Below are 27,606 nucleotides of genomic sequence, written 5' to 3' on the forward strand. Positions count from 1 at the left end.
AAAGGAATTTTTAATACTCTGAGGCAGAAACGGGCTTCCATAAGCAAGAGCCCATAAGCTCATGCCATTATCTGCATACAAAGAATATTGTCATCATTAGAAAAGTAACTTACTGTTTCTTCTGCTCATGCTGTGAGGAACCATAAAGATTAAAATAAATAGGGAAGTAAAATTAGTACAGCATCCCAGAGGAAACATCCAGACTGATCATACTGCTACATCATCATGCACAGTCTCTCCTAGATTCACATGAGAATGAATGATATCATAATAGCCAAACGACTTCATTTACATGCCAGGTTGTGCATGAATACAGTTTTACAACTTATTTACGCATCACTATTCCCAAGCAGCTCTTTGTGCCTCCCAGGGCGATCCCATTAAATTAGGAAAAAATCTGCAGGAAACAGAAATACAATTTCCTCATTCAGCTCAAGAGAGAGTTTTCATTTGGCGGTTAAACCCCAGGCTCACCATAATGGGCTGGCTTCTATTAAAAGTTCAGTATTATTTGCCTGCCTCTGTTGCCTCGCACCATAATGTGGTGTTGTAAGAAGAGACATATACTGTAGACATGCAAATGTTCAGTGGCTTCAGCTGCAATGTCTACAATAATCTTCATTCAAGGATAAGTGTAGGCGTCCTGTCCTTCTGGTAACCTCAAGATGTCTGCACAAGCATTTTGCACCTTGCTTATATCAAGCATGAGGGTATGAATAGTGTCTAAAATGTTGTTTTTCAGATTCAGAAGCGGCACCGCCAAGGCCATCGGCTATACAATGCGCTCTCACACTCATCTTAGAGCAAAAAAAAGCATTGATTGGAAACACTCTCGTTCTATCCAGAGTCTGCTGCGGAGTTGCCATGGCAACCTCACAGAGATGGAAAACTTGCAGTTCTTTGCCTCACAGATTCATCGTCTGGTTGTGGTTAAATAGGACAGTGTGTTGATAGCACTGTGTGTGATGGACGGACCTGATTGTGTTAGGTACATGTGCTCTCTGTGTATATCTGTTTATAAAAATGTACATATGTGATTTGGGAAAAATACCACTTTCTGAGGCAATAGAGGTAGGAGGGCATCAAATCACGTCCCAATCCACTGTTTACGTAACATCCTGTCAACTGAGATGTTTTTTTGTATTTTTGAAGGAAGCATGCATAAATGAATTCTTCGCTGTCTATGATAGCCCACAATCCTGTGCATGTGGTTTGGGCAGATGGTGGAACATAAACAAATAGCATCTGATGAAGATGTTGAGAGTAAATGAACGTCATTCACGAACGTCATTTCCGATCTTTATTTAACTTAAAGGCATAGTTCACCCCAAAATGAAAATTCTGTTATAATTTATTTTCATGTCATTCCACACGTTGGTTATTTATTTAAACACAAATTAGGATATTTTGTTTTTAAATACAACCTAAGAGGTTTCTGTCTCTCCATTTATTCCACCAAAACTTAGATGATCATAAACCTTAGAAGGTTATTAAGGCATTGTAAAATAAATCCATATGAATCGAGCGCTTTAACCCAAGTCTTGTGAAGAGATATGATCGCTTTATATCAGATTTAAATTAATGCAGGCTTTAATTCGCATATAAAGACACACACATAGAGCACATCAAATATGGTAAACACAGAAGCTCAAATGTACCTGCATCACACATAGGGTGACCACCCGTCCCGCTTTGCGTTGTACCGCACAGCATTTTCACTTTGTCCCGCACGTCGCATATTGAGAAAATGTCCCGCATTTTCATCAGTCTGTTGGTTTTTAATTATAATATTAAGAAAACGTGCATGCGTTCTTTTGCCTTTTTAAGAAAGCATTTTATTTATTCGTTTTGCGGCGTAGTTTTTCACCTATATTTAACAGCGCTTCGACAGAAGTAACATCCCGCCTTACACAAATACAACAGCCATTTTTTAAATCCTATCTAATGGTTGAAAAGAAAAGAGTAAACACGGCCACTAGTAGGTTGTAACGGCTGTCAATCCAAATGTGGAGCGGATTTGGACTTGGTCAGAAGAACTGTTTCAAAAATAGTTATCTGTATGATGCCTGCTACCTTTGGGCTCAGTGATGTTGAATTTAAATGACATGTAAAATAAAGACATGTTATGTTACATTGTGATGTAATGGTGTAATGGGAAGGGACTAAACAACAAAGTATTTTTATTAGCTGAAAGGCAGAATACAAATGTTTTTATTAAGTTAGATAGACATTATATAACAACCTCAGGTTGTGTTTTAGTGTTGGTAACAAGTCCCACATCGTCCCACATTTGGTTTGTTTGATGGTGGTCACCCTAATCACACACTAAAACAAACCTCATTGGTTCGCGTTTGAGCTTCTGTGTTTACCATATTTGATGTGCTCTATGTATGTGTGTTGGCTATTGTTTAGTTGTAAATAAAAGCCTAAATGAAATCTGTTCGTATAAAGCGATCTTATAGGATTGGAACGCTATGAGGGTGAGTAAATGACAGAATTGTCTTTTTTGGGTGAACTTTCCCTTTAAGGTTGCATTTCTGCTGATAAATGAAGCTCTAGCGCAAGTTCTGCCAGGAAGACTTAAATGTTACGTCACCTATTAGTTCAGATCTAACCAATCATTAACTAACACTTGGAGTACAAAAGATCGGTACTTACACATGTCTGAGTTCGCAGATGCTGACGCCAACCTTCACCTTCATCCTCCTCACCACCACCAGGAAAGCTTCAGGCAGGAAACGCAAAGTCCGCAACCCTCAGGATGTGAGCTACGGACGGGGCCTACGCCAAAGAATCTTATCTTGTTATATTTTGCTTGCTGCATTGGTAATAAATATCATTGTTTCGTTATCTTGCCTCCTGAGTCTTTCTGGTAGAAATTAGCAGTCATTAAATATTTGCTTGGTTATGTCTAAAGCTCACTTGAAGTTACTTCTAGATCATTAGACGTGACATAATGGTGTCTTGTAAACTGGCAACAAGTCACATTCTGTGTTACAGGGCATCAAAAGAACAAAAAATATTTGTGTTGCCAATGTTACCTGTGAAAATGGTCTAATAGGAATGCAACATGCTATATAGTTCAGAATATGTAAAGTAGGTCTGCTGTGTGAAGTTTTATTTGACAGTCATGTCTGTCGCTCTCTGTTGGAGGAACCACCTTGACATCACCTTGACAGGTCTTGCCTGACAGCCGTGAAATGAACTTGACATTGTCTCTTCCCTTGCAGCTGATTTGTGGATGCATTATTTTTGCCAGATGACCCCTCCATCTGTCTCCCTCTGTGTACTGCATTCAGACTGTCCTCAAAAAAAAAAAGAAAGCAAAGCAAGTTTAGACCTTCTTGCATGTATAATCTCAAACGTTTTGATAAGTATTGTTGAAAGCTGAGACATTACAAGGTGAATTGATGGGATATTTGTACATATGTGAATGGGAGAAATCGCAACATAAAATGTGGCCACCGCAATCTCTTTTAGCGGATAAAAGAGCCGAACATCCACTTGTTTACTCTTGAACACTTGTGTGCATTAGCTGGATCAGCCTAAAAATAAAGTTTTTGAGATTTAATTTATTACTGTGATAGCAAAGCTGTTTTTTCCAGGTTCAAGTGAAAGTTCAAATGAACAGCATTTATTTGAAATATAATTTTTCAAATATAAAAGTTTCATCAATTCACTATGTCATTGCTGATCAATTTCTAAACCACCAGTTCAGGGGAAAAAGAAAAAAAAAACTAAGATAACACCGGCAATTATTCAGACATCTTATTTTTTGAAAACCAAAATTGTCTTTTTCAAAGTCTTGAAATGAAGCAGTAGTAAAGCAAAAAGAGCACATTAATACTGTGGGATACTGAAATCAGACAGTCTTACTATAGACTGCTGTTACTAGTAAAAGTGATAAACCCATGTTCCTTGCCCATTTTTTTCCGGTAAACTAGGGGACAGATGGTTTGGATGTATACCACATGAAACATAATTTTTTGACATGCTTATCAGTACATGCTGATACATATCAGAGAATCAACACTATGGGGCAGATTTACTAACAGCTTGCGCCAACGCAATATTGCATATGCATTTGTAGGAGTTTCCCTTTCAGATGCAAAATTTATGGGAGGAGAGTATTTAAAGTCCCACTGTGGTGAAAATCAAGTTTTTAATGTTGTTTATATGTCTATCTGGTGTTTTTAATATGCTTAAAGACAAACCATGTTCAAATTCATAAGTCAAAACCATTGCTGAGTATTTTCTCTTTAAAACTGCAGTAAACCAAAGACTGTCTCAAACCCGTGGTTTGAAATCGCTGGTGTCTGTGATGTCACAAACTACCTTGTAACCAATCACGTCAATGTGCCGGTGGGCTTTAGCATATCATTAACTGACCGCGCAAGGGAGTCTCAAAGGAAGGTTATCCTCATCCAGGTATATTTTTCTGTTGATATGAAAAATCGGGTAGATTTCGCAATATGGCGGGTGTATGATGCATATTACGATGTTATGATGAACTATTTGCCTTTCTCCATTGACGTTCTGAGTTGTGACTCGTGAATGTGAACATGGTTTGTGTAACATTAGCAACACATTATTAGCTGTTTGATAACATAGTCAAGCAAAACGCTAATCATTAATTACCGTTATGTGTCCGACTTTGTAAAAAGCGATACCATTGGGCAGCGTTTACCTCAGTAAGTTGACCGAGTGGATCTCGTCTGAGCTGTTGCGAGTGAGTGAAAGCGGGGCTAATTATCATATTCATAGATCCATGTATATTAAATGAGGCAAGGGTGTAGAGTTACATTCAAGCTATTTTAAGGCATTAATAAAAAAAAATGTCCATAGGAAAAAAACGTTTAAATATGTAATTTTGGTGATCAAAGATGAGTTTTAAGGGATAAAATGATTGACTACAGGGGGACTTTAATCACGCAACGCGATTTACTAATGTTTGTGCTAGTCAATTTACTGGTATTTGTGCCATTATTTAACGCCCAAAAAAGCATGTCTTAACCAATTTTGTGGCATGGCTGCAATTGTTGCTGCTAGGAGGAGACACTGCAGAGAACAGAGCACGGTAGAAGGGAGAAAATATTTTCCACTCGTATTAATTTCTTTGGAATGTCAGAGGAAGACGTCATCTGTATATTATATAACAAGTTGCGCCTGTGTCGACCCACACCTGATGAGCATCAGCTCTGCTTATTTGCGACTCAACGCTAATTTGCACGTGACTGCTCTTGGTAGATTGTGTTGGTCATTATGTGAATGATTTGATTGCGTCTGTGTTCTTTAATTTACACGTCAGCAGTAGATCACGCGCAAAACTTGCCACTCCCGTCAGTGCATTTGTTGAATCGCACTCTCATGCTAATTTTCCCCGTTTAGTATATCTGGCCCAATGTGTACTTTCAGGTTTTAAATGACAGTTTAATGGAACAAATGAAAGAAACATGAAAAATTTAAAATACATGATGTACTTTCCAAAGGTGGAATGATAAGGGACTCAAACATTGCTCACCTTCATTTTAACAGATGCTGTGTTGTTGTTTGCATTAGCCAGGTGACATGAGAGATGTTTCATGTTGCAGTATTTTTAGAGCAATGGCTCTTCGCTTCAGGGCAATAACATGATGTGCATCGGCCCAATGACAAGCCCGAAAGTAATGGATCAGACATCTATTAATCACTTTTTCTCTTAGCTGTCTCTGTTTTCTTTGCTGTTTTGGTCTCTGATACATTACAGGGCTATTCACTCTCTACTCCCCACTCAACACAATGCATTTGGTCTTCAGGGGATGCTGTATAAAATGAAGGGGAGTGAGAATCTCTTCCTCAATTTAGGTCAGCTTTCTGACCTACTTAGGACCCACTGATTGAATTCAGCAATGCTAACCAGACCCACTTTCCTGGCTTTTAACACTTCCTAGAGGAATGTGTTTAATCCAAAATGCCACATGTACTCCGAGCCAAACACTGAGCTTGGCAGAGCATATAAATAAAGATGAAGTGATTATGAAGGGAGGGAGACCTTTGATTTCAGCTATGAACATAATGTGAGGTCATTTGTTAGAGCTGGTCAGTGCGTTTACTTAAGACGTGCCCCAAAGACAGACAAGGCTTGGATACATACACTTGTACAAAGACACGGATACTAGACCTCTGGGTTCAGCACAGACAGACTAAAACAACCATAAAAGACGTATATAAAGGGAAAATACTTTCCACTGTTGTGCAATTTCTGAAATAAGATGCTGAAAACAGAATGAACACTTTTTTCATTTACAATATGTAATTATTCGTAAATTAATTGGTTTTGAATGGGGCTCTGGCACAGCTATGGCTCAGAGATGTCAACTTTAGGGACATCACTATTACTATTTGTCATACTTAGGTATTAAATCCTAAACATAAATACTTAATGATAATTATGCCAACATGCTAACATCCACAGAAACTGCACTGCAAGTGTTGGCAACCATGCCAAACACCCTGGCATCATGGCAGAGAGTTTATTTTGGGCAGGAACTGAGCCATCTGACTGACATATAAAGCAATCAATCACAGTTATTTTTGTGCATATGTGCCATTTAAGGGCAGGTTTATATTATACTGAGCTTTATTATACCAAAATAAAAAAGAGCATAGAAAAAATAAATAATGGCATAGCTCTATAAATGATTTTACAGGAAAAAAATAGCAGAAAATATGTAACAGGACAGTATATTATTGGAAATAAGTACTTCACAGAAATAATTCAAAGCAGATATGTACACCGATCAGGCATAACATTATGACCACTGACAGGTGAAGTGAATAACACGGATTATCTCTTCATCACAACACCTGTTAGTGGATGGGATATATTAGGCAGCAAGTGAACATTTTGTCCTCAAAGTTGGGCAAAAATGGGCAAGCGTAAGGATTTGAGGGAGTTTGACAAGGGCCAAATTATGAAGGCTAGACGACTGGGTCAGAACATCAGTGTTCCCGGTCTGCAGTGGTCAGTATCTATCAAAAGTGGTCTAAGGAAGGAACAGTGGTGAACCGGCGACAGGGACATGGGTAGCCAAGGCTCATTTTGATGCACTTGGGGAGCGAAGGCTGGACCATGTGGTCCGATCCAACAGATGAGCTACTGTAGCTCAAATTAGCGCCAACAGTGGGCACATGAGCATCAAAACTGGACAACGGAGAAATGGAAGAAGGTGGCCTGGCCTGATGAGTCACGTGTTCTTTTACATCACGTGGATGGCCGGGTGTGTGTGAGTTGCTTACCTGGGGAACACATGGCACCAGGATGCATGGGAAAAAGGCAAGTCGGCGGAGGCAGTGTGATGTTTTGGGCAATGTTCTGCTAGGAAACCTTTGGCCCTGCCATCCATGTGGATGTTACTTTGACATGTACCACCTACCTAAGCATTGTTGCAGACCATGTACACTCTTTCATGGAAACGGTATTCCCTGGTAGCTGTGGCCTCTTTCAGCAGAATAATGCGCCCTGCCACAAAGCAAAAATGGTTCAGGAATGGTTTGAGGAGCACAACAACAAGTTTGAGGTGTTGACTTGGCCTCCAAATTCCCCAGATCTCAATCCAATCGAACATCTGTGGGATGTGCTAAACAAAGTCCGATTCCACCTTGCAACTTACAGGACTTAAAGGATCTGCTGCTAACATCTTGGTGCCAGATACCACAGCACACCTTCAGGGGTCTAGTGGAGTCCATGCCTTAACGGGTCAGGGCTGTTTTGGCAGCAAAAGGGGGACCAACACAATAATGTTATGCCTGATCGGTGTAGTTTAACAAAACTGAGAATATTACATGCTCTTTTCTCACGGAAAATTTTCAAGCCAGTTAGATTTATACAAGATCGAGAAAGTGCTTACCAGTTTTGTGTGCAATATGCATCAGATGGTTAGTGAACGGACTGTGGGTGGTCTGTGGGCATGCCGTCTGAGGCTGAGACTATATACCGTCACATATAGAAGGTGTATTTTGCTTTAAATGTGGAAGAAACAGACCACTTCACAAAAAGGCACAAAAAACAATGCGGTGATATACTTTTTGATCTTTTATGATACTTTGAAAGTGTGGAAATAAAAAAAAAAAGGTTATTTTGGCTGTGATACCAAATATTTATTTCAATATATATTAAGACATATCATCCTCAGTCAAAATACATTGCTAAACAAAACCCCACAAGGCGAAACTTCCAAATATCTGTCAACAGGTTCAACTGAAAAGCCATTTGTCTGATTTACCGTATCTGGTTTAGAGCACTAATAAAGAAAGTGTGTCAATGACACTCAAATAATAACCCACTGACCTCTCTTACATCTCAACAGTTTGCTGGCAAAGTTACAAATACCTATTTACAGGGGTAAAAAGATTTATCCGGTTGATTCCGCAGAAGGTACCAGCCATCACTATTAAAGGCATCATTTAAAAAAGAAAAGCAAAACAAAACAAATCCTTTAGTTGCAGTACATTAAGTCACCATGCATATGTAAGGACAGGTTAAAGCCATAATGTGGGGTACAATTATACTGTACAAGCACATATAAAACTTTAAAATGTGTTGGTTCTGATTCACTCTTTTAAAACAGACACATTAAAATATGTATATATATATATATATATCATTGAAATCTAAGTTCAATTAAAAAAAACATCATATAAATGACACTGTACATGAATTAACTATCTGTCACCTTGTTCAACATACATTCTTATTTGGCAATATTTATGTATATTACAATATGATCCTAACAAGGATGTAAACAATGAGCTAGAAATACAAATACACAGTTTAGAACTGTTTAGAAATACACACGCCACACAGGACGAATCCTAACATAGTCTATTATGTGTACTTTATTAAAACTTTAGATTATGCAGCACTTGTCATTATGCAATGACTGTGCCTGTTTTCCAATACCATTCGATGGAACAGACAGAAGTTATTTAAAGCAAAGTCAATGAACATCTGTCAATTCTGCACCATTAGCAACTTTTTGTACAGTTACTGCAAGATGGAGCTAAGTTATCACTAGCTAATAGGCATTCAGTTCTTTTTGAGGCACTCTATGAATATGATTATTAGTGTTTTTTAGACGTTTACAAAAATAAGCAATGTATTCCCACTGGTACCTTTGGGGGCCTCCTATTGCTCTTATATTGTGTATGCTTCTCTGCAATGTGCAGTGAAGTATGAGTCATTTGTTTATGCCCACACGCTTAAAAATGAAGAGAACGACGCACCTCAGTAGCTATATAACCCCATCCTGCCAGGCAAAATGGGGGACAACCAAGAAAATATGCACAATACATCACTGTAAACGTACAGCAATGGGCCATAAAACACAATTATACCTGTGCTCAAAGCAAACTAGTACAAAATACAGGGGCTTGCAAATCAATATATATGAGTGAAATAGTGCTCATTGGCCTGTGGAACCAAATAAAAGTTGTACATTACACAAAGGCAATACGACATTAATGTCTGAAGAATGTATTGTTCTCTGCATTGCAATGCCAAAGGCTGAGTCTCTATAAATTCATTGTCTCTATGCCAGCAAAGAGCGCTTTCAACTGTCTGAATGAAAATAGCTCATTCATGGTCACCAAAACACACAGTGCATATGGTTAAACAAGCCCACTAAACAAAACATCCATTTGGTTAAAAACACTGTCTCTAAAACCTTCTGTAAACATCACAATAACATTCTCCTATTTGTCTAAAAGCTATGAGTCTGATTGAAAGCCCGTATTAAATATTTCATAGCGACATAGTGAAAACAATTATTTTCCTTAAGCATGTGATTGAGTGGTCCAGTATACATACAAATATTTATATTGAGAAAATATATATAAATTTACAAAGTTTTTAAAAGCACCCACGTTGCCATGAGACAACAGACAGATTCCGATAAGACAATGGATTGATTCAATAACAAAACTAATCCGGAAAAATCAAAGGCAAATCAAACAATTACCTTTACCCAACAGCCCCAAATGTCATATTTTGTGCTTATTTTTTCGTAACGAGACCTACAGAATGTAGACTGAAAATGCATGACGTTGCCTTATGTGTTCTGGAGAGTTCAGGTGTGTCTAATGGTCAGGGAACGTAGATATATCCAGAATGACTGGCTCTACTCATTCCCTTAACAGAGCCTCCAGTCTTCAGAGTTCAGAGAGCAAGGCAACTCTTAGGATTGGTACAGAAAGAGGTTTCTTTTACTCTTTGAAAGTCAAAATGGGGGGAGGTGTAGGGGAGGGTTTGAAAAAGTGAGGCAGATTCCTGGTGTTTTCAGGACTAGGTCCTCTGTCAGGCAGCAGGATAATGTTGCCTTTCCTGCGTAGGGTGGAGTCTCGACTGGAGGTGGTAGAGAGAGTTTCCGAGGTGGCTTCACTGCTGGCTTCCACCGGTGTGACTCGGATGGTGGTAATACTCTGTTGGTGGTGGTGATGGTGGAAATGGGGATGATGGGGGTTGCTGATGTCAGGTAGGCTCCGGTTGCCATCTATGGAGCCGTAGCCATCTTTCAGTGACTCGCAGCTTTCGGAGTCCCGGTTCAGGTCATTGAGCTCGAGGGACTGCCGAATGCTGACCCGCTCCTGTGGTTTCCACCTCCAGGACCCACTGCCATCTGTGGATGGTGGTTTAACCACGGGCTTGTTCTCAGGGTGGGCCTCCACTCGAACAATGCCTGAGTTAGGTTCCTGATCCATCAGGGCTTTGTAACGGATGGATCCAGTACAACTGACTGTGCTGCCCTCACTTTTAGGACTACCATGCAACATGCCTTGCTGCTTGGACATTGCGATGACCTGCATGATACGTGGCTGGCTGTTAGTCCGGCAGGCGGTGCTCTTCTCTGCCACCTTCAACCATTTCGACCGTGCTGTCCCACCCCCTCCCCCACCATCATTCACCTCTCCACCATCCTCCTGAGGTGAGTAGCTCACGTTCTCTTGGGTCTCCTCAGGGATGTGCACCAGTTGGGAGGATCCTGGTCGTGACTGGATAGATACCCTGGCTCCACCAGCTAGACCACCAGAGTTATTATGATTGGCTAATGGCACAGCACTAGCAGCAAGCTTCATGTACTGTCCGGGAGGTCCACCACGGAGCTCACCATCCAAGCCCACAGCTGAGGGTTCAGAGCTGCAGCGGAGCTCCATGCTTCGCTGGGGAGACAGTTGTCCAGCCTCAGCCTCCATCACCTGCAGAGACAGCTTGCGATTCTCGTTCTTGGTCTTCCATTGTGAGAGCAGCTGCTTGGAACGTGTAGAGTCCATGGAGGCATGGATAGCAGCGTGGCGGCGAGGCACCGGTTCTTCGATTCCGGTTGAATGCACGCGAGGCAGGGTGTTACTGAATGTCACAAAGCTCTCCTTGCAGAGGGGACTGGGTGGCGTAATGCACTCCACCTCTGTGCTTGCCCTCTTCAAGCTGGACATAGAGTGGTTCTCTCTGTAGGACGGGCCACGTAGCAGGATACTTTCAGAGCGTGCCGAGGTGGGACGTTCCCGCATGCTCAGGCTCTTAGGTGGCAGTAAGCGTGGTGGATCTGTGTTCAAGTTGGGTAGAGGTCTCAGAGGCTCCCGCATAGCAGGTGGAGGCACCACTGGCTGAGGCTGTGGTGGAGGCTGTGGCGGCTGTGGTTGCCGGAGAGGAGGACGTGCATGTGTCTTTAAAGATGTGTCTTCACTAGGTTTAAAGTTCCCGACTGCATACAGACCCTGAAGTAGTGCAAAAAGGTACAATTTTACCTCAACATGAATCAAAGTTAAGATGCCATAAAGATGTTAGTCAGGATAGTGATGCTTATTTTTTTGCACATGAAACTGAGGCTTTGAGAAATACTTGCATAATCTGTTCAAAAGGTTGTATTCTCTGCTGAAAAAAAACCCTCTAGCTGTTTTAAGCTGGTCTCCCAGCCTGGCCACCTGTAAAGTACCCAAACCCCTCTAGGACCAGTCAACAGATCAGCCTGACCAGAAGATTTTGTTTTTCTTTTCTCAACAGGGTTGTCCTAAGGTCCTATGTCACCAGTGACTTCACAGTCAGAGTATCAAACAGCATTACACAACTAATCGCTTGGCCTGATTAATGTAGTTTATGTTAAGCAAACAATAAAACCAGTAGCTGATGTACTGATTTGCCTCAGCTGCGCTAATTCCTCCTAAAGGTGTTTTGGCATTGTTGTCAGCGTTAGAAACCACAGGATGTACATAGACATCAGAGCAGATTGAGCAGAGAGTAAGGAGAGAGAGTGAGAGAAAAAGAAAGAAATGGTGGGAGGAATGTGGGGGGTGGGGTGTGGGTGGAGAGCAGAAAAGGAGCCACAAGGGATTTGCATGTGTGAGCTATTTTTACCTTTATTAAAACAGCATTGTCTTATAGCACCTTGCTAATTTTCTATGATTCTTCTCCAGAGTAAGGTTTCGTAGAGTAATATGGATCGGTCATGGGATTATGAAATGAACTATCATCCACGCATTGCCTTTGTTTCTGCATCTCTGTGACAGCAGGACTCACCAGGTAGACGGCTATGCTCCCTCCGATAAGAAAGCCACAGTACACATCCACGGCATGGTTCTTGAACTGAATGATGCGAGTCAAGCCGCAAATAATGCCACAGATGATGAAGGAGAACACCAGGAGTGGCTTCAGGAGCTTGGACGAGTCAGTCAGAGTGGCATTAAAGTACATCTGTGGAAGGAGACCAGCCTTTTGACTGAAGTTTTAGGAAATTCTTAATAGCGGAAAGGACAGTGGGATTATTTGGCAAACAGTTAGATTTCGCTTGAGCCAACTGTGCCATGAGTCAAGTGGATTACTTACGGAGATGTACACAGCCGCAAAGGCTGCCAGAGTGGCATGCTGAGATGGGAAGGACTTCCTGTAAAGAGAGACAGACCGCCTTGTTAGATCATTAGATCTTTTTCACACTGAACACATTTGAGGTACTGTACCATGCTAAGGGACAGATGGGAATGGAAAGCCACAGATGATCACGTCCATAGTGCCATAATTCATATAGAGTGGCAAACAAGATCAGGGCTTTTTATTTCCAAGAATGTTCTCATAAAACCAACAAATATGTCTGTATGCATGTCTGCTAGATATTCTGGAGAGACATTTCAATATATGTCACAGTAGTGCCTTTGAGGAACACATGCACCACACTGACCCTCTTTGCGTCTAATTTTTACGTTATACAAAATGTCGTCACAACATGTAATTGTGGCTATTGAGAGTGCATAAAATGAGTGGAAGATTGAAAAGCAAAGCTGTGCAAATGGATGTGTGTGGGTGTGCTGGAATGGGCAGCCGGGTTGTGAGTGAAGCATCAAGACTGAACCCTGTGTGGGTTTTACAGGAACGCCATGTGCCAGAGGACAGCGCCGCATTCATTCTGCTGCCTTCATATTTATCTACACTGTTTACAGTAGAGATTATATACAAATCTAATGCTCCAATCAGACCTTTACTGTAATTAGAGTTGTTACGCAGTAGGACCAATTAAATTTCGTCAGCCATAATATGTCTAATCATCTTTGTTTGGTTATATTGTTAATCACCCACACTCCAGTTTCAGAGCCCGCTTTTCATAAGGTCAGTCTTGCATCATTGCATGACACAAGTACTTTATCTGCAGTTGCTTGAGGAAAAATCTTGAAATGGTACAAGAATCGTGCCAATTTGAACTCAAGCGGGAGTGAACTAAAAAATATGACTTTAAGAATCAGATTATCCTGGTTGGACCAGATTAAGTAAGGAATAATTGACGACGGGCTGTTGAATTCTTAGAAAATGGTAATGCACCTCGGGTGTGTATTATTTTTTAAGAATTCAATGGCCCGTAGTCAATTATTCTGCTTATACTACGGTTACCACACATCAAGATACTGTTCCAATGTTGTATTTCAAGACAAGTTTCAGGTTTTTGTCCTTAAAACACTCTTGTGTGTGGGACTAATTCCTTGTGCATCTCATTCCAAGCATCCGTTGCTAATTCCAAAACATCATTTCAGAACTAGTAACGGAGGCTTGAGCCTTGATAGCAGACTAATACAGTTGATACAGTTATTAACGCAGTTGAGAGAGAGAGAGAGAGAGAGAGAGAGAATAAGCATATGTGAATGTGTGTGTGTCCGTACTATACAGTACGTGTGTACGTTTGAATGAGAGAGAGAGAGCGCGAGAGAGTATGCACTTTCAGGACACAATAAAACGTATTTTGTGGCAAAAACCATGACAATAATTTGTCGCTTTCATCTCACTAAATACTATATTTATTTGCTTGGTCAGTGTTGTTGTGGGTTTTGTTTATTTTGCAGTTGTAGACTGTAGGACCTATTGAAATAACTTAAATCATTTGGCGAAGTGATATGGAACTGCAATGCGGTCAAGACCTGCCTAGAACTACTTCAGCCGTGCGTTTCCCTGAAAATAATTGCACACCTTAGAACATTGGTCAACCAATCAGATTCAGGCATTCAACAGCCCCGTAGTATAAATTAAAATAATGGACCCTATTTACTTTCTAAACACATGTTCACAGCCTTACTGTGAGATACAACTGTGACTCGTTGCATGTTCTTACAAAGAAAAAAAGTAAATTTTTGTAATCTTTAATCTAAATATATAGAAACAGTAACTTGTGCTGCCTCTAAAACTGCCTTCCTTTTCCCCTGACATCATCTTGACTACACAGGCTATTGAATAATGTTAACCAATAGCCAAATAGCTATAACAAACTCACATTCAGTGTTGTAAATTCTCATTTACAACACCCACTTTCCATCACCCAAATGATTCCTGATGGATAAAATAGTCTTGCCATATATTTTTTCCTTGTTAAATGTCCTATTTAACTTGGAAATGCATCACAATATAGAAGTAAAATGGGATGAAAACAACATTTCATGTTGACTTTTAAATAGAATGTAATATCTTGTCTAGACCTTTGTTGAGCATGATTATGCATCAGGGTTGACAAACTACAATATGACACAGATGCCACTCTCTGACCTGCCGGCATTGATGGCCGCTGGATCAGGCCCAGAGCAGATGTCATCCACAATGAAAGAGTTTTCATCACAGGAAGTGTTGAGGCTGGTATAGTTGGGCTTGCACACAGTAAGGAAGTAGGGGGCGTGATATCCTGTGGCCAGCTGGATAATATCTGTGATGAGTGCTGTGATGCACAGGCCAAACACGTGGACCCCTGAAAATGAAGCAAAAGACACACACACACACACACACACACACACACACACACACACACACACAGAGGTCTTTTAAATACTAGATTTCATAAGTAGCAAGTACACTTCATAAGCTTGTGATAAAATAGATGGAGCTTTCATTATTAATATCAAACTCAATATAGTACAAGACTATAAAACAGTCAGAATGAGTCAAGATCAAGAGTGTATTCCAAACAATATTTATACGAGTTATATGGCTTTTTATAGAGTCACAAAGAGCAGAGAAATATACACCCACCCACAAACCTCACAGCCCGTCGGATGTAAGAGTTGAAATTGCAGCCAGCGGCATTTATGTTAGCCTCTGTTTTGATGGCGATATTTCTTCTGGCCAAGCAGCAGTACAGGATCCCTTCCCCAATCATAATCTGTGGGAAGATGGTCATCTGTGTTTACCCAAACATACAGCACTGTTGTTAAACTGCCACCCCTCCCCTTTCTAGTGGCTTCCAGGGGTCATTTCTAATAGAATCACTGACACATCAACTCCATTACTGTAATTAAAGTAATCACTCTCATCCATCCATCCATTCATTTATAGCCATATGAGGTGGATTTCATCCAAAAGTGTACAAACTGATGAGGGGAAGGGGGGTATCTTGTAAGTCATCCAGGCCACCACTATTGCAATGACTAAAATGTTAATTCCACGTAAATGAAAAGCAGAAACCCATAGATTTATATTTAAATGCTTCTGCAAGGGGGCATCTGCTGTGAATGACGAGATAGGGAGCGAAAGAGATGAACAAGTGATCATACCCCCCTGGGATCACACTTGCTACACACCTACAGTCAAGTGCAGCACTTGAGTGTAGCAGGCGCTACCACAACAGCTGGAGATACCAGCATGACACACATTCACATGCCGCCTGCTAGCACAGGCTCAGCCATTATACCCATATAGTATTGAGGCTCAAACCTCATTTGGGTGAATTAACATTGAGAGAGTGTTGTTGAGTGATTAGACGTGGAGCAAAAGTCAAAATCACGACTTGTGCTGAGGTGGAGATTCACTATTGGCTGATAATCGCTTCTAATGACGGCGATTTCTCAATTTGCCGATATCAGAAATCGATTTCATGCTGAGAACACATAAAGATGGTATATATGACATGCTTGCAGTGGCACCGTCTTAATCTCTGTCCGGTGGTGGTAAAATAATTATAATGCTGAAGGTGAGGGACATTTAATTCATCTTTATTAAGTAACTTTTGACAAATCAGTAATTTGAAGACGTAATTTCACATTCACATGAGTGAATCAGCACTCTCTCTCTGTCTCTCTCAAAATGCGCAAATGGCTTCACATCGTGTCTGCACAAGTGAACGTAAAGTAAACAGTTGAAAAAGAAAACTTATGTGTAACCGTATTTTGGATCCGTGCATCAGGTCTTAAAGTGATAGCAGCCTATAAATACCTGTTGCTGTCTGTCTGTCTAATCAAACAACAAAAGACAAAGAGAAAATCACTCAGTGCTCTTGAATGAATAACTTTTGTAACTTTAATTGTAAAGATTAATATGTATTTAATTTATTCAGTGTAGACTATCCAAAGTTATTTTAGGTTTGATTCCTTATTCAGTTTCTGTAGTATTTCTTACCTGAATACTACTGTTAGACCTCCCTGAAAAAAAAACTTAAAACAGTTTATTGTGTGGTGTAAATTAGTTTTTAAAAGTGTGTGTGTGTGTGTGTGTGTCCGCCCATCTCACCCGCAAATTATGCCTATGGTTGTAAGCAATTGAGCAACAAAACTGTCCCACTGAAAAGAACAAAAATCCATTGTGTAATCAAACATTTAGGTGAGACAATTATATATTTTTTGAAAAATGAATATTTTCCTACCTTTGGAGGAAATAATATCCTCCACAAAAGAGTCACAGAAGGGCAGAATACCCCCCAAGCCCTGAATTAATGTCTGTAAAATCCTGATTGGAGCATCCCTATAAAATAAATAAAAATAAATAATACTACATGATAAAAAGAATGCTTCAACTAGACACCATGATCGGTATCGGTGATCGCTATCGGTTGATAGTGCTTCCTGTGATCGTTAATCAGCCCCAAAAATCCTGATCGGAGCACCCTTAGGAGATTTGTACTCATGCTTCACTGCAGACCCAAGTCTCCTTTCATTTGCAGTGTCTGGCAAATGCATAATGCACAGGATAACCAACAGTGATAGCACTTAAAAGAGCATAGCCGCCTTGCAAAATTAATTAGGCCAGTATGGTGGAGCACCTAATGTGATGAAAACACCCAAGCGACGTGCTGGGGAGTTGATGAAACAAATATGTCATTAAACATTAAACGAATCTGTTCTCTGATGAATATAGGTGGAGTGAGGCAATTTTTTTTAAGATGATGTTGATGAGACCGACAGTGGAATAACAAACTTTGAAAGCCGCTGTGAATATATAAGCAGCTGGAACAATGACATAAAGCTCTTTCAAATCTATTTAGTTAAAAAACAAACAAAAAAAAGCATTAAAATTCAATTCATCATGAAATTATATTAATTAATAATTTAATTCCTGATAGTTGTAAAATACAAAAAGGCCATATACGTATACACTGCAGATAAATTTGGTTGTCAATTCACCTTTTAGTGCTTAATCCAGTAATTTATGGGAGTGACAACCACATTTACAATATTCTATGCATAGTGTACAGAACCGAACTGAACAACTATTGTTGTAATTATAAAATATTGTGACCTGCACCCGCCCACTTTATTAACTCTATAAACTTGATCGCTTTATGAGCCAAAATCAAACAACAAGCCTAAAAACACTTATAATATGAGGACATGCTCTGTGAAGTAGCCTTACAAGCATAAGCAAGACGCAATGCCTCTGTAGTGGCTTTGTCAAAATAGCAGAACATAAGTCTTTGGTCACTGTAATATTATTTTGGTCAAAAATAGCGGATACCAAACGTGCAAGACGGCAGAACTTTGCTATGGTTTCCATGGTGTCAATCATTGCAATTTTGGGAGTGAGTCATGTTCCGTACACACACAGAGCGATAATTTTGGGGATTCACTCTCGTATTTAAATGCGGTTGTAAGTCTTTCTAACTTTACAGAGGCCATAATGATTAAGATTCAAGTAGTAAGGAAAATATGTTATTACTTTTTACTTGATGGCACATACTGTACTTTTCTGTAAAACATACTGTAACTTTTCTTGAAATTTTAAAAAAAAGTTTTTCAAAACCAACATGAATACAAATTTCTAAGAACTGACATGTTTTATTCTGGATTTTTAAAAAATTTTTTCTTTTTCACTGACCCTACACTGTCATTCAAACGTTTGGGGTCTGTAAGATTTTTAAAATGTTTTTATGCATAAGTCTCTTATGCTCACTGAGGCTGCATGTATTTGATCAAAACTACAGTAAAACATAATATTGTAAAATATTACAATTTAAAATAACTTCTCTTTAAATATATTTTAAAATGTAATTTATTCCTGTGATGGCAAAGCTGAAGTTTCAGCATCATTACTCCAGTCTTCAGTGTCACATGATCCTTCAGAAATCATTCTAATATGATGATTTGCTGCTCAAGAAACATTTATTATTATTATCAATGTTGAAAACAGTTGTGCTGCTTAATATAATTGTAAAAACCCTGATACTTTTTTTTCAGAATTCTTTGATGAATAGAAAGTTACAAAGAAGTTTCAAAGATTTATAAATTTTAAAAAGAATTTAAAATCTTTTGTAACATTATAAATGTCTTTACTAGGGGTGGAATTCACCAGAGGCCCAATAATAGAATATTATTGCGATTTTAAAAGATTTTCCAATATGCTGAGTATTGCGATATCATATATTGCGCCACATTTGTTTTTATCTAATAAGATAAAGTTCATAATCTGTTCATTTCACATTTTCATGTCCATCATCCCTTTCTTGTTCAATATCTTCCTCGTATATTAGACATTTTTTTTTAATAGAAATTACAGTTGTTAAATATTTCAAATTTCAATGTTTTCACACTCAGTTCAATGTATTTGTTTTACAAAGAACAACCTTACTAACACCCTAATGTAAAAGTCAAAGGTAACTATACTTTACACTCTTTTTCAGTTATGAAATCGAATTATGTGCTGAATCATATTTATATTGTTGTTTTAGGAAGATAGGCTCACATAAATTTGCCAATGATGATGCTATGGAGTTATTTTCGTTGTTAAAAATAGCCTACACAATAACGCACTGTAAGACAGTTTGATTTCAAAGGACTATAACCATTATCACCATCTGTATGTAACAGTAATGTAACAGGTGAGCTATCAGGTAATGTGATGGTAATGTGACGGCATTTGCGTGTCAAATTAACACGTTTATTTAGCCTTCAACAAGCAGTCCTTGTTCAGAAATATGCCAGAACGCACTTCCTTTACACACAGCTCACTGCGTGTGTCTGTGTTACTTGCACTGTTTGTGAAATTACAGTCTGAAAAACAGATTTCAAACCATTATTATTATTTTTTGCATTGTAAGCAGAGAGCTCATTGTAAAATTATGCACAATATTCGCAATCATGAGCCGAAATTCAGGCCCTGCAAAGATTGTGTATCAATACAATATCCCCTTGCAAAACATTGCAATACTATACTGTATCTATTTTTTCCTCCACCCCTAACTTTACAGTCACTTTAATGCATCCTTGCTGAATAAAAGGATTAATTTCTTTAAAAAAAAAATCTTACTGGTCCTAATCTTTTAAATGGTAGTGTGTATAACTCTCAAAAGCTACACTTTCCAAACATTTCCAAACTTCCAACTTTTGAAAGTTTAAAAGGAATGTGATAATTAGCTATTCGAGATATTTCTACTGAGTTGCCTTTGCAGTGACACTCTTGTAGACCTCAACATGTACAGATGGTGAAATGCAATTGAGGGCAATCTATTAGACTCCTGAGTTCATCACGCAGGGTCTTGATAATACACTCACAACATGCCTGGAGAGGCTTAGAGCCTTGTCGCCTAGCTGATGTTCGAAATGCACGCTGGGTGGGCAGTAGTCAAAACTTCACTGACAGTTTGGGGAAAAGACAGCATGCAAAAGAGACAGGCAAAGAGCAAGAAATAAAGAGAGAGAGAGAGAGAGAGAGAGAGAGAGCGAAAGAGAGACCTTGAATAGGAATGCTAACAGCAATTTAGGTGAGATGAAAGCTGAGAAAAGGTAGGGTAGGCAATGTTTTTCATAAACACTTTTTGTTATACTGGTTGAAACTCTCTTCACAACCTGATAGCAATCAATAATAGAAGTGGTCTATATTAAAAAATGTACTTATATCTTCTGTGGAAGCCTCAGGACCAAAAAATGTTTGTCCAATCATTGCATTCGATCCAAATGCAATGATACATTGTCCTACCTGCCTGTCAACATATGAACAGTATATGCATACCTCTGAGCAGCACCTTACTCACGCAGACATCACAAGTCATCAGCACGTTTCATAAGGCTACGAGTGGTTGTAGACAGACTGTCAACGAGCGTCATAAACAGCAGCCACCTTTTACAGTTCCTCCTGAACTAAAACAATGAGCTTATGCTGCGTTCATGCCATGTCGTAACCGCAATTACAAGATAGCAACCCATAACTTTCAACCCAGAGCTGTACACATCCTCCGACTCAGATTTATGTGATTCTATGGAAACACTATCAACGCCGAAATAAATCTGCAGCAGTCAGGTGGTACAAGTGAGCGCTGTTTAAGTTGTTTATGTTCATTATTATTGTAATATTATGTGCTTTGAGACATGAGGTAATTTAACACAGCTTCTCATGATGCTTTGCAGACTCAGCTGTGCGCGTTCATGTGTTTTGGAGGAGGCATGGCTTTGGAGAGCGCTCTGAAGGAAGGGAGGGATCTTATGCTTTCAAAGCTAGCTTGCTATTGCTAGCCTCTCTGAAATTGCCTACCCTACCTTTCATTATGTAATTTTTTTAATACTTTGTTACATTGGCACATCTGTGTATTAGTTTTAAAGCCATCTAAGTGAAAAATGATGACTCATCCTATACTACACATTCTAGAGAGCATCTGATTGGACAAAATATCCCTCCCCCTAATACCAACTGCAAATGACTAGGAAGCAGCAAATCATTGTTCATGGCTAAGACGAAGCTAAAGGCATCAAGTAATTTCATAGGGCCTTTACTGAACTGTGAATGTGTGCAAAACTAGCAACAATTTACAACCAAATACAGCAAAACAAACAAAAAAACACAGCCACATTCAACTTCAGGTGACTACACAGAAATTGGAGTCATACCATCCAAAATGGATAACTTAATATTCACTTTAATATTCATCCTTGCCCCTCTAAAATGAGATCAAACACTAAGCCTGCATGAATAAGTAAGAGTGTCCTCTAAACTAAATAAGAGCAAGAGTGGCACTATGGCATTTACCGTCGCTGCTGGCCCGGCAAAAGCCAGACTGAAGAGCATGAGGAAGGGGATGACCTCCTTTGTGGGCTCAATGTAAGGCATGCTGAGGCTGCGGTCATTGCAGCTGTAGCCTGAACGCACTGGCTTAAAAATGTCTGTCAACTCCAAGAAGTACAAGCTGACCACTGAGGACACCAGAATCGGGAGCTGGAGAGATAAAACAGAAGGAATATGATAAATATGCAAGATGAGTAAAGAACAACAATGAAAATTATGCAAAATTTATTAAATGGTGCACAGTCCCAGTTTGCTTGTTCGACTCATCCAGGCTGATTTGCAAACCGTTGCGAACGTGATAGAAGGTAATTATTCCATTGACAAGGTAATCAGCCAATTATAGCACAATGGAGGAACTGCATCTCATCATGTGACTTTTGAACTGTATTTTGCCACTGTTTCATGCTTAGGATTTCAGAGAGAACAGAATAATCTTATTCGATCCACTGTTATCCATTTAAGTCCCATTTTGTAATAGTTGTTCTCATTCACGCAACTCTTATCTCCTAAAAAAGAAAACACTGTTGGTGTTGAAGCAGGAAATGCATTGGGAGTTCATTGCTGCTAAAAACCTGGCTGTGTATTTGCACTTGTCAGCGTTATGTGGGTAAATGAGCTTCATACTTTGATACATGTAATGAGGGTTTGGACGAAACTATGCTGGAGTTACATCTCTTAAGGCTTTTCTCACTCTTTAATGATACCGGGTTCATGCTAAGGTTAGACAGAAGATGTGTGATTACGGCAGAAGGTTATTCTCAGGTGAATATGCATGGAATGTCTTTAAATTTCCTAGAATTACTGTTGTCATTGACACGGTTCGCCCCATAGTATCTCAGTGAACAAGGATCAGCTGGAGATGTCTTCGCAGCAGCAGAGCTCCCAAGAGGAAATATATTGCGCTGTGCTATGCAAAGTGGAAATGTGTCATCGTACTGAATAATTACGAAACTTGAGTGGACAGCATGAAGATCAAAGGTGGGGGTAGGGGGTTTAATTACTGTAATCAACCCCCATCTAAAAAGGGGAGAGCATCTGCAGAAAAAGCCCCTGTGGTCTAAACTCATACTGATGCTGCATCTTACAGCACAGACACTAATAACCTCTATAATACTGTACTGGATCGATTATCAGTCACTGTCTCTTCCCAGCCATAACCATTACTAATTCTGTATTTTGACTGCATATTTACAGATGTTAAACAGTGAATTGCAAAAGTATTTTAAACTTAAAACATTTGTCATTTATATTTTAAACAAGTTACTGAAACTCAACTTATAATACACAAAATGGTAAGTTTTGTAAGTCATCAAAACTTATGTTTTCTAACAATAACGCAACTGAAATTCAATTTTAAAACAATTTCCTTGTTAAACAACATTTGTTGGAACAAAGCTAAAATGGTTAAAAAGTGTACATGCATGTCTTTATATAAAGGGATGCACAGTATATCTGTCACATGTCTGCTGTGTTGTATTCCTTAGTTTGACCTAGTTCCTGTCTGTCAGTCTGTTAATCATGTAATTAGTTTCCACCTGTGTTCATTTACTCCCTCATTAGTTCCTTTGTTTGATACTTGTATTTAGTCCCTGTGTTCTCCTTCAGTCTTCGTCCGTTCTCGTTGATGTTAAACTGTGTGAGTTCCTGCCTGTTTTTGTTATTAAATATCCTTCTTCGTATTCTCCTTCGTCCTTGTGCCTTTCTACACACGTTACGTAACAATATTGGTACTTTATCAGTTATTGGCTGATATGGATTTTTTATATATCAATATTGGATATATATTGTTATACATTGAATATTTAATGGTGCATGCCAATTTTTATATTTTTACCTTTGCTGTCATCTAATGATCACTTAAAGGTGACATTTCTTGTGTTTAAGTGCTATAATCAGGTCCCCGGTGCAACTACCAAACCAGAAAACGTGAAAATAGACAACCCAGTAACTTTGTTTTAGTAAGCCTTTCTCTGCAAGCATGTGAAAAACAAGACATTCAGATTTCGCTCCCCTTGTGACATAGGAAGGAGATCTTTTTATTATATTACCATCACCTGAATCTGTATGTTTTCACCCACGGCGCCGCCATTTTGTTTTCGTAAGCGACAACGGTGTACCAGTAAGACTGGTCCTGGAGTGCAGCTGTCCTGCACAGTTTAGCTACAACCCTGATCAAACACACTTGAATGTCTTCAGGATTATTAAAGCTATGTGAAGGAAGGTGAGTTGGGTCGGAGCAAAACTCTGCAGGACAGCAGCATTCAAGTACGACCGTGCCTGAGCTCATGTCTCAGCTATGTAAACATTATCACTGATCTGTTAATGGCTATAATAGTAAATTATATTAAAATTACTATTAAATTAATAGTAAAGTATGAGTCTCCATAAACTCCTGGCATCTGAGCCACTAAGGACGCAGTGGTGTAATTTTATTTATGAAGGGAATGTGTCCAGAAAAATTCATATACCAGTATGTACAAGTCATTTTACACCAGACTGCTTTGCACACGAGGGTCAGTAAAACAGGATTTGCACAGAAGTTGATTCTCAAAGATGGATCGATACCAACTGTTCATGATCCAATTTTGTATATATTTCGTGATGTTTACAAATTGTCTTTCTGACAGTGTTTCGTTAGCACATTGTTAATGTACTGTTAAATATGGCTAAAGGTACCACTGTTTCTTACTGTATTCAGGAGACCAGAGTCATTTCGTTATTTTCATTTTTAACCCGAAAACGCTTGCAGTCTGTATAATTCATAAATGCATCTTCATTCTTATTGAGTCTCTCTAACAGTGTGTAGCTTTAGCCACATTAGCCGTGCAGCACGCTATCAAAAGCTGCGTCTAAAATCGAATACTTCTCTACCATATACATAGTATGCAAAAAACAATATGCCAACAAAGTAGTATGTCCGAATTCATACTATTCGAAAAGCAGCATGCAAAAAGTCCCTGGATGACCTTCTACTTCCGGTGAGATTCTGAAGTGCGCATTCGATAGACACTTTACTATCCCATGAGGCCATGGGAGAGGATTTATGGAGATGAAGCAACGTAACTGATGCCGGTAGGTCATGTGATAATGACAACAGGGCGGATGTAGTATGTCCGGATTACATTCATACTACCCCCATTCTTACTATACAGAATGAATGAACCGTTAAAATATACTTTTTTAACGGACGCAAAGTACATTTAAATTCAAATGCAGTACATACTCAAACAGTACGCTATTTCGGATGCACCTAAACTCATTCAGAATCGATTGTTAGCAAACATCCACAAAATACATGCCATACCTATGTGATCTGATATGCTGCATCACAAACAGTTTGTAATGATCCATTTTGAGAGTTATATTTGCTGTGTGAGCTTCTCCTGTATTATTTATGCCTCAGTGTATTGGAATCGAAAGCTTGGGGGTGGGGACCAAAAGCTTATTTGCATTTAAAGGTACACACACCAAATCAGCACATTTTTTTCTACCACCCAGGCAGTTAAAACAAGGTAGAATGAAAAATCCATGGGGTATTTTGAGCTGAAACTTCACAGACACATTCTGGGGACACCTGAGACTTATATTACATCTTGTAAAAAGGGGCATAATAGGTCACCTTTAAATGTTAATCTTTAAAAACATTAAATTAACACTTAAATGTAGCACTTGAAACACTTTGTTTTAGTTTTTGGTGTTTTATATTTTTAATTTATTTATATAAAATAGTATTAATATCAGCTATTTTTTGGTCATATAAATAGCTGATATATTTGGAAATAATGTGGAAATATATGAAAATAATCTGCTTATTGGTATTGGCCATTGATATCGGTAACAGCACATATGTATCTAAATCCCAAAATAAAAACATATTTTGATATTAATGTCACATACAAAGCAGTGTTTTGTTATAAACAGCATTAACAGGGCTAGCTAACTTTGGCTGAGCAAATGAATAAGAACCAATTTGGTATTTAAATCATTGTAAGCAATTGTGGAAACATTGTAAGAATGTGGGAATGTATTGTAGAAGGCTGGTATGGTAACTTACAACCTAAAGTGAGATCTGTCAGCACATTTCAACCGTCAAAAGAATCCCTTTTTATTTATTTATTTTTTATTGTGGGAGGACAAATTAAACTTCCCAACCATATTCTAATTTATTTAGTATACTGAAACATATTAGTGAAACAGAGAAGTTAATTAGCAAAAATTAGTGAAGTGAAGCAAATTAAATGACTGTTTTTAATTAATTCTCAGCTTAGGACAGAAACAAGGTCTCTGCAGCAAGCCAACTCTATAGAAGGCAACCAGGTCACACCTAGGGACATGATATTCATTTCAGTGCAGCCAATGAGCTTTGATTCTGTCTGATCTGACAAAACAGACTATTCCAGGTTAGGTGTTTACGGAAGCTTTTTTTCACTTGATTTACACTGGATGTATGTATCATGCAATCTTTCTCTCATCCAAAATGACAAAGATAACCTATAAATAATCAATAAAGATATTATTACACCTTTATCAACAACATATTTGAGTAGAGCCTTATGTCAGTCATTAAGTTTTTTCAGTCAGTTCATTATACCCTCATTCTCCAATGAAAATGAACTTTTAAAGCAGAATAGAAAGACATCAAACGTTCATGATCATGCTGTTTAATACATGATTAATGTTTAATATTCTTCAATATTCAGAAAAATAGGGAATTCAGTACTGCAGCTTGACAAATAAACAAGGCAGATCAAAGACTGCCACCATTATCTCCATGACACCAGTGATCAGCACTCATTTGTTTGTAATATCTAGGCCACGTCAGATTGGCCTTCATATAATAACTGCCCATATTCTAACCCCATTTATTTTTCCAGTCCTGTTTTATAAGCAATATGGATGATTCCCTTCACCTTGACTTTGAAGTAATACTTTACTAAGGCCATGTTGTCTATGCCAATGAATACTGCACCTTACAATCAGGAAAATAGTGTTTTTGAATGGCAGACATCAAGAAGCAAGTACAAATTTGATGCGCAAATGCCAGCAAACAATTTTTCTATGTATTTCCCCCACATATCATGCATATCTCTTTAACAATAACGTGATTGACAACAAGTGCAATGCGTTTTGTCCTTTTTCACGACCATAACTGTATATGTAAAGTTAACGAGCAGTCAAGAAAAATGAACACTGACTGTGGTTCCAATCCGCTTGACTGCTTTGATTTCGAACGTGACCATCGCGTAAATGAAGACTATCATAACCCTTAACTCTCTTTTATTAATTACACATAATACATAAGAAACAGATCTCTCAATGTGTACTAGACTCACTTACCTCCACGAAATAAAAGCAGGGCAGCAAGGTAACGCTGTCTTTGGTCATCTTGCCTTTGAGTCTTTCCTTCGCAGACATGATAAACGGTACGTCCCTTTATAACGCGATAAGTGAAGAGAGGAATACTGAATTTCTCCCCGTGTGCAGTAATTGCGCTCCTTCAGGCTGTCGCTTTCTCCATCCCCAAGTGCGCTTTTACTGCGGATACAGACACACAGAAAGATGCTGTATCAAACCTGGCGACAACATGACTGAAACCATGACAACACAATCACCATCCCCTGAGGACGCGCCGATGGAGATGTTAACAATGTCCAACAGCGATTAATGTTTCAAGCCAACATTCAACCTTCTGATTAGAGGCAATATGCTGACCAGATGACGTCAGAGGTGTGCTAAAAACCCATTTTCACCATAAGCGCGCGCACGTGTGTGTGTGAGATGGGGGCGTTCACGCTTGTTCACACTATCATGATTGTCAAATGGCTCAAATACGGCTCAGAGAGGTTGTA

General features: G+C 39.0%; 1 protein-coding gene across 1 annotated transcript; it reads right to left on the reverse strand.

The window, feature by feature from the left end:
- Positions 1-8,059: 8,059 nt before the first annotated feature.
- On the reverse strand, positions 8,060-27,520 carry LOC127505166 (phospholipid phosphatase-related protein type 4-like). The gene is made up of 7 exons (XM_051880533.1): positions 27,095-27,520; positions 21,722-21,907; positions 15,527-15,656; positions 15,050-15,245; positions 12,857-12,914; positions 12,551-12,724; positions 8,060-11,751 (listed from the first exon to the last, which is right to left on the reverse strand). Exons 1-7 carry the CDS (start codon positions 27,170-27,172, stop codon positions 10,243-10,245), a joined length of 2,331 nt encoding a protein of 776 aa, XP_051736493.1. The 5' UTR covers positions 27,173-27,520; the 3' UTR covers positions 8,060-10,242.
- Positions 27,521-27,606: the final 86 nt, after the last annotated feature.

This window comes from Ctenopharyngodon idella, chromosome 2, assembly GCF_019924925.1.
Source record: "Ctenopharyngodon idella isolate HZGC_01 chromosome 2, HZGC01, whole genome shotgun sequence".
NCBI lineage: Eukaryota > Metazoa > Chordata > Actinopteri > Cypriniformes > Xenocyprididae > Ctenopharyngodon > Ctenopharyngodon idella.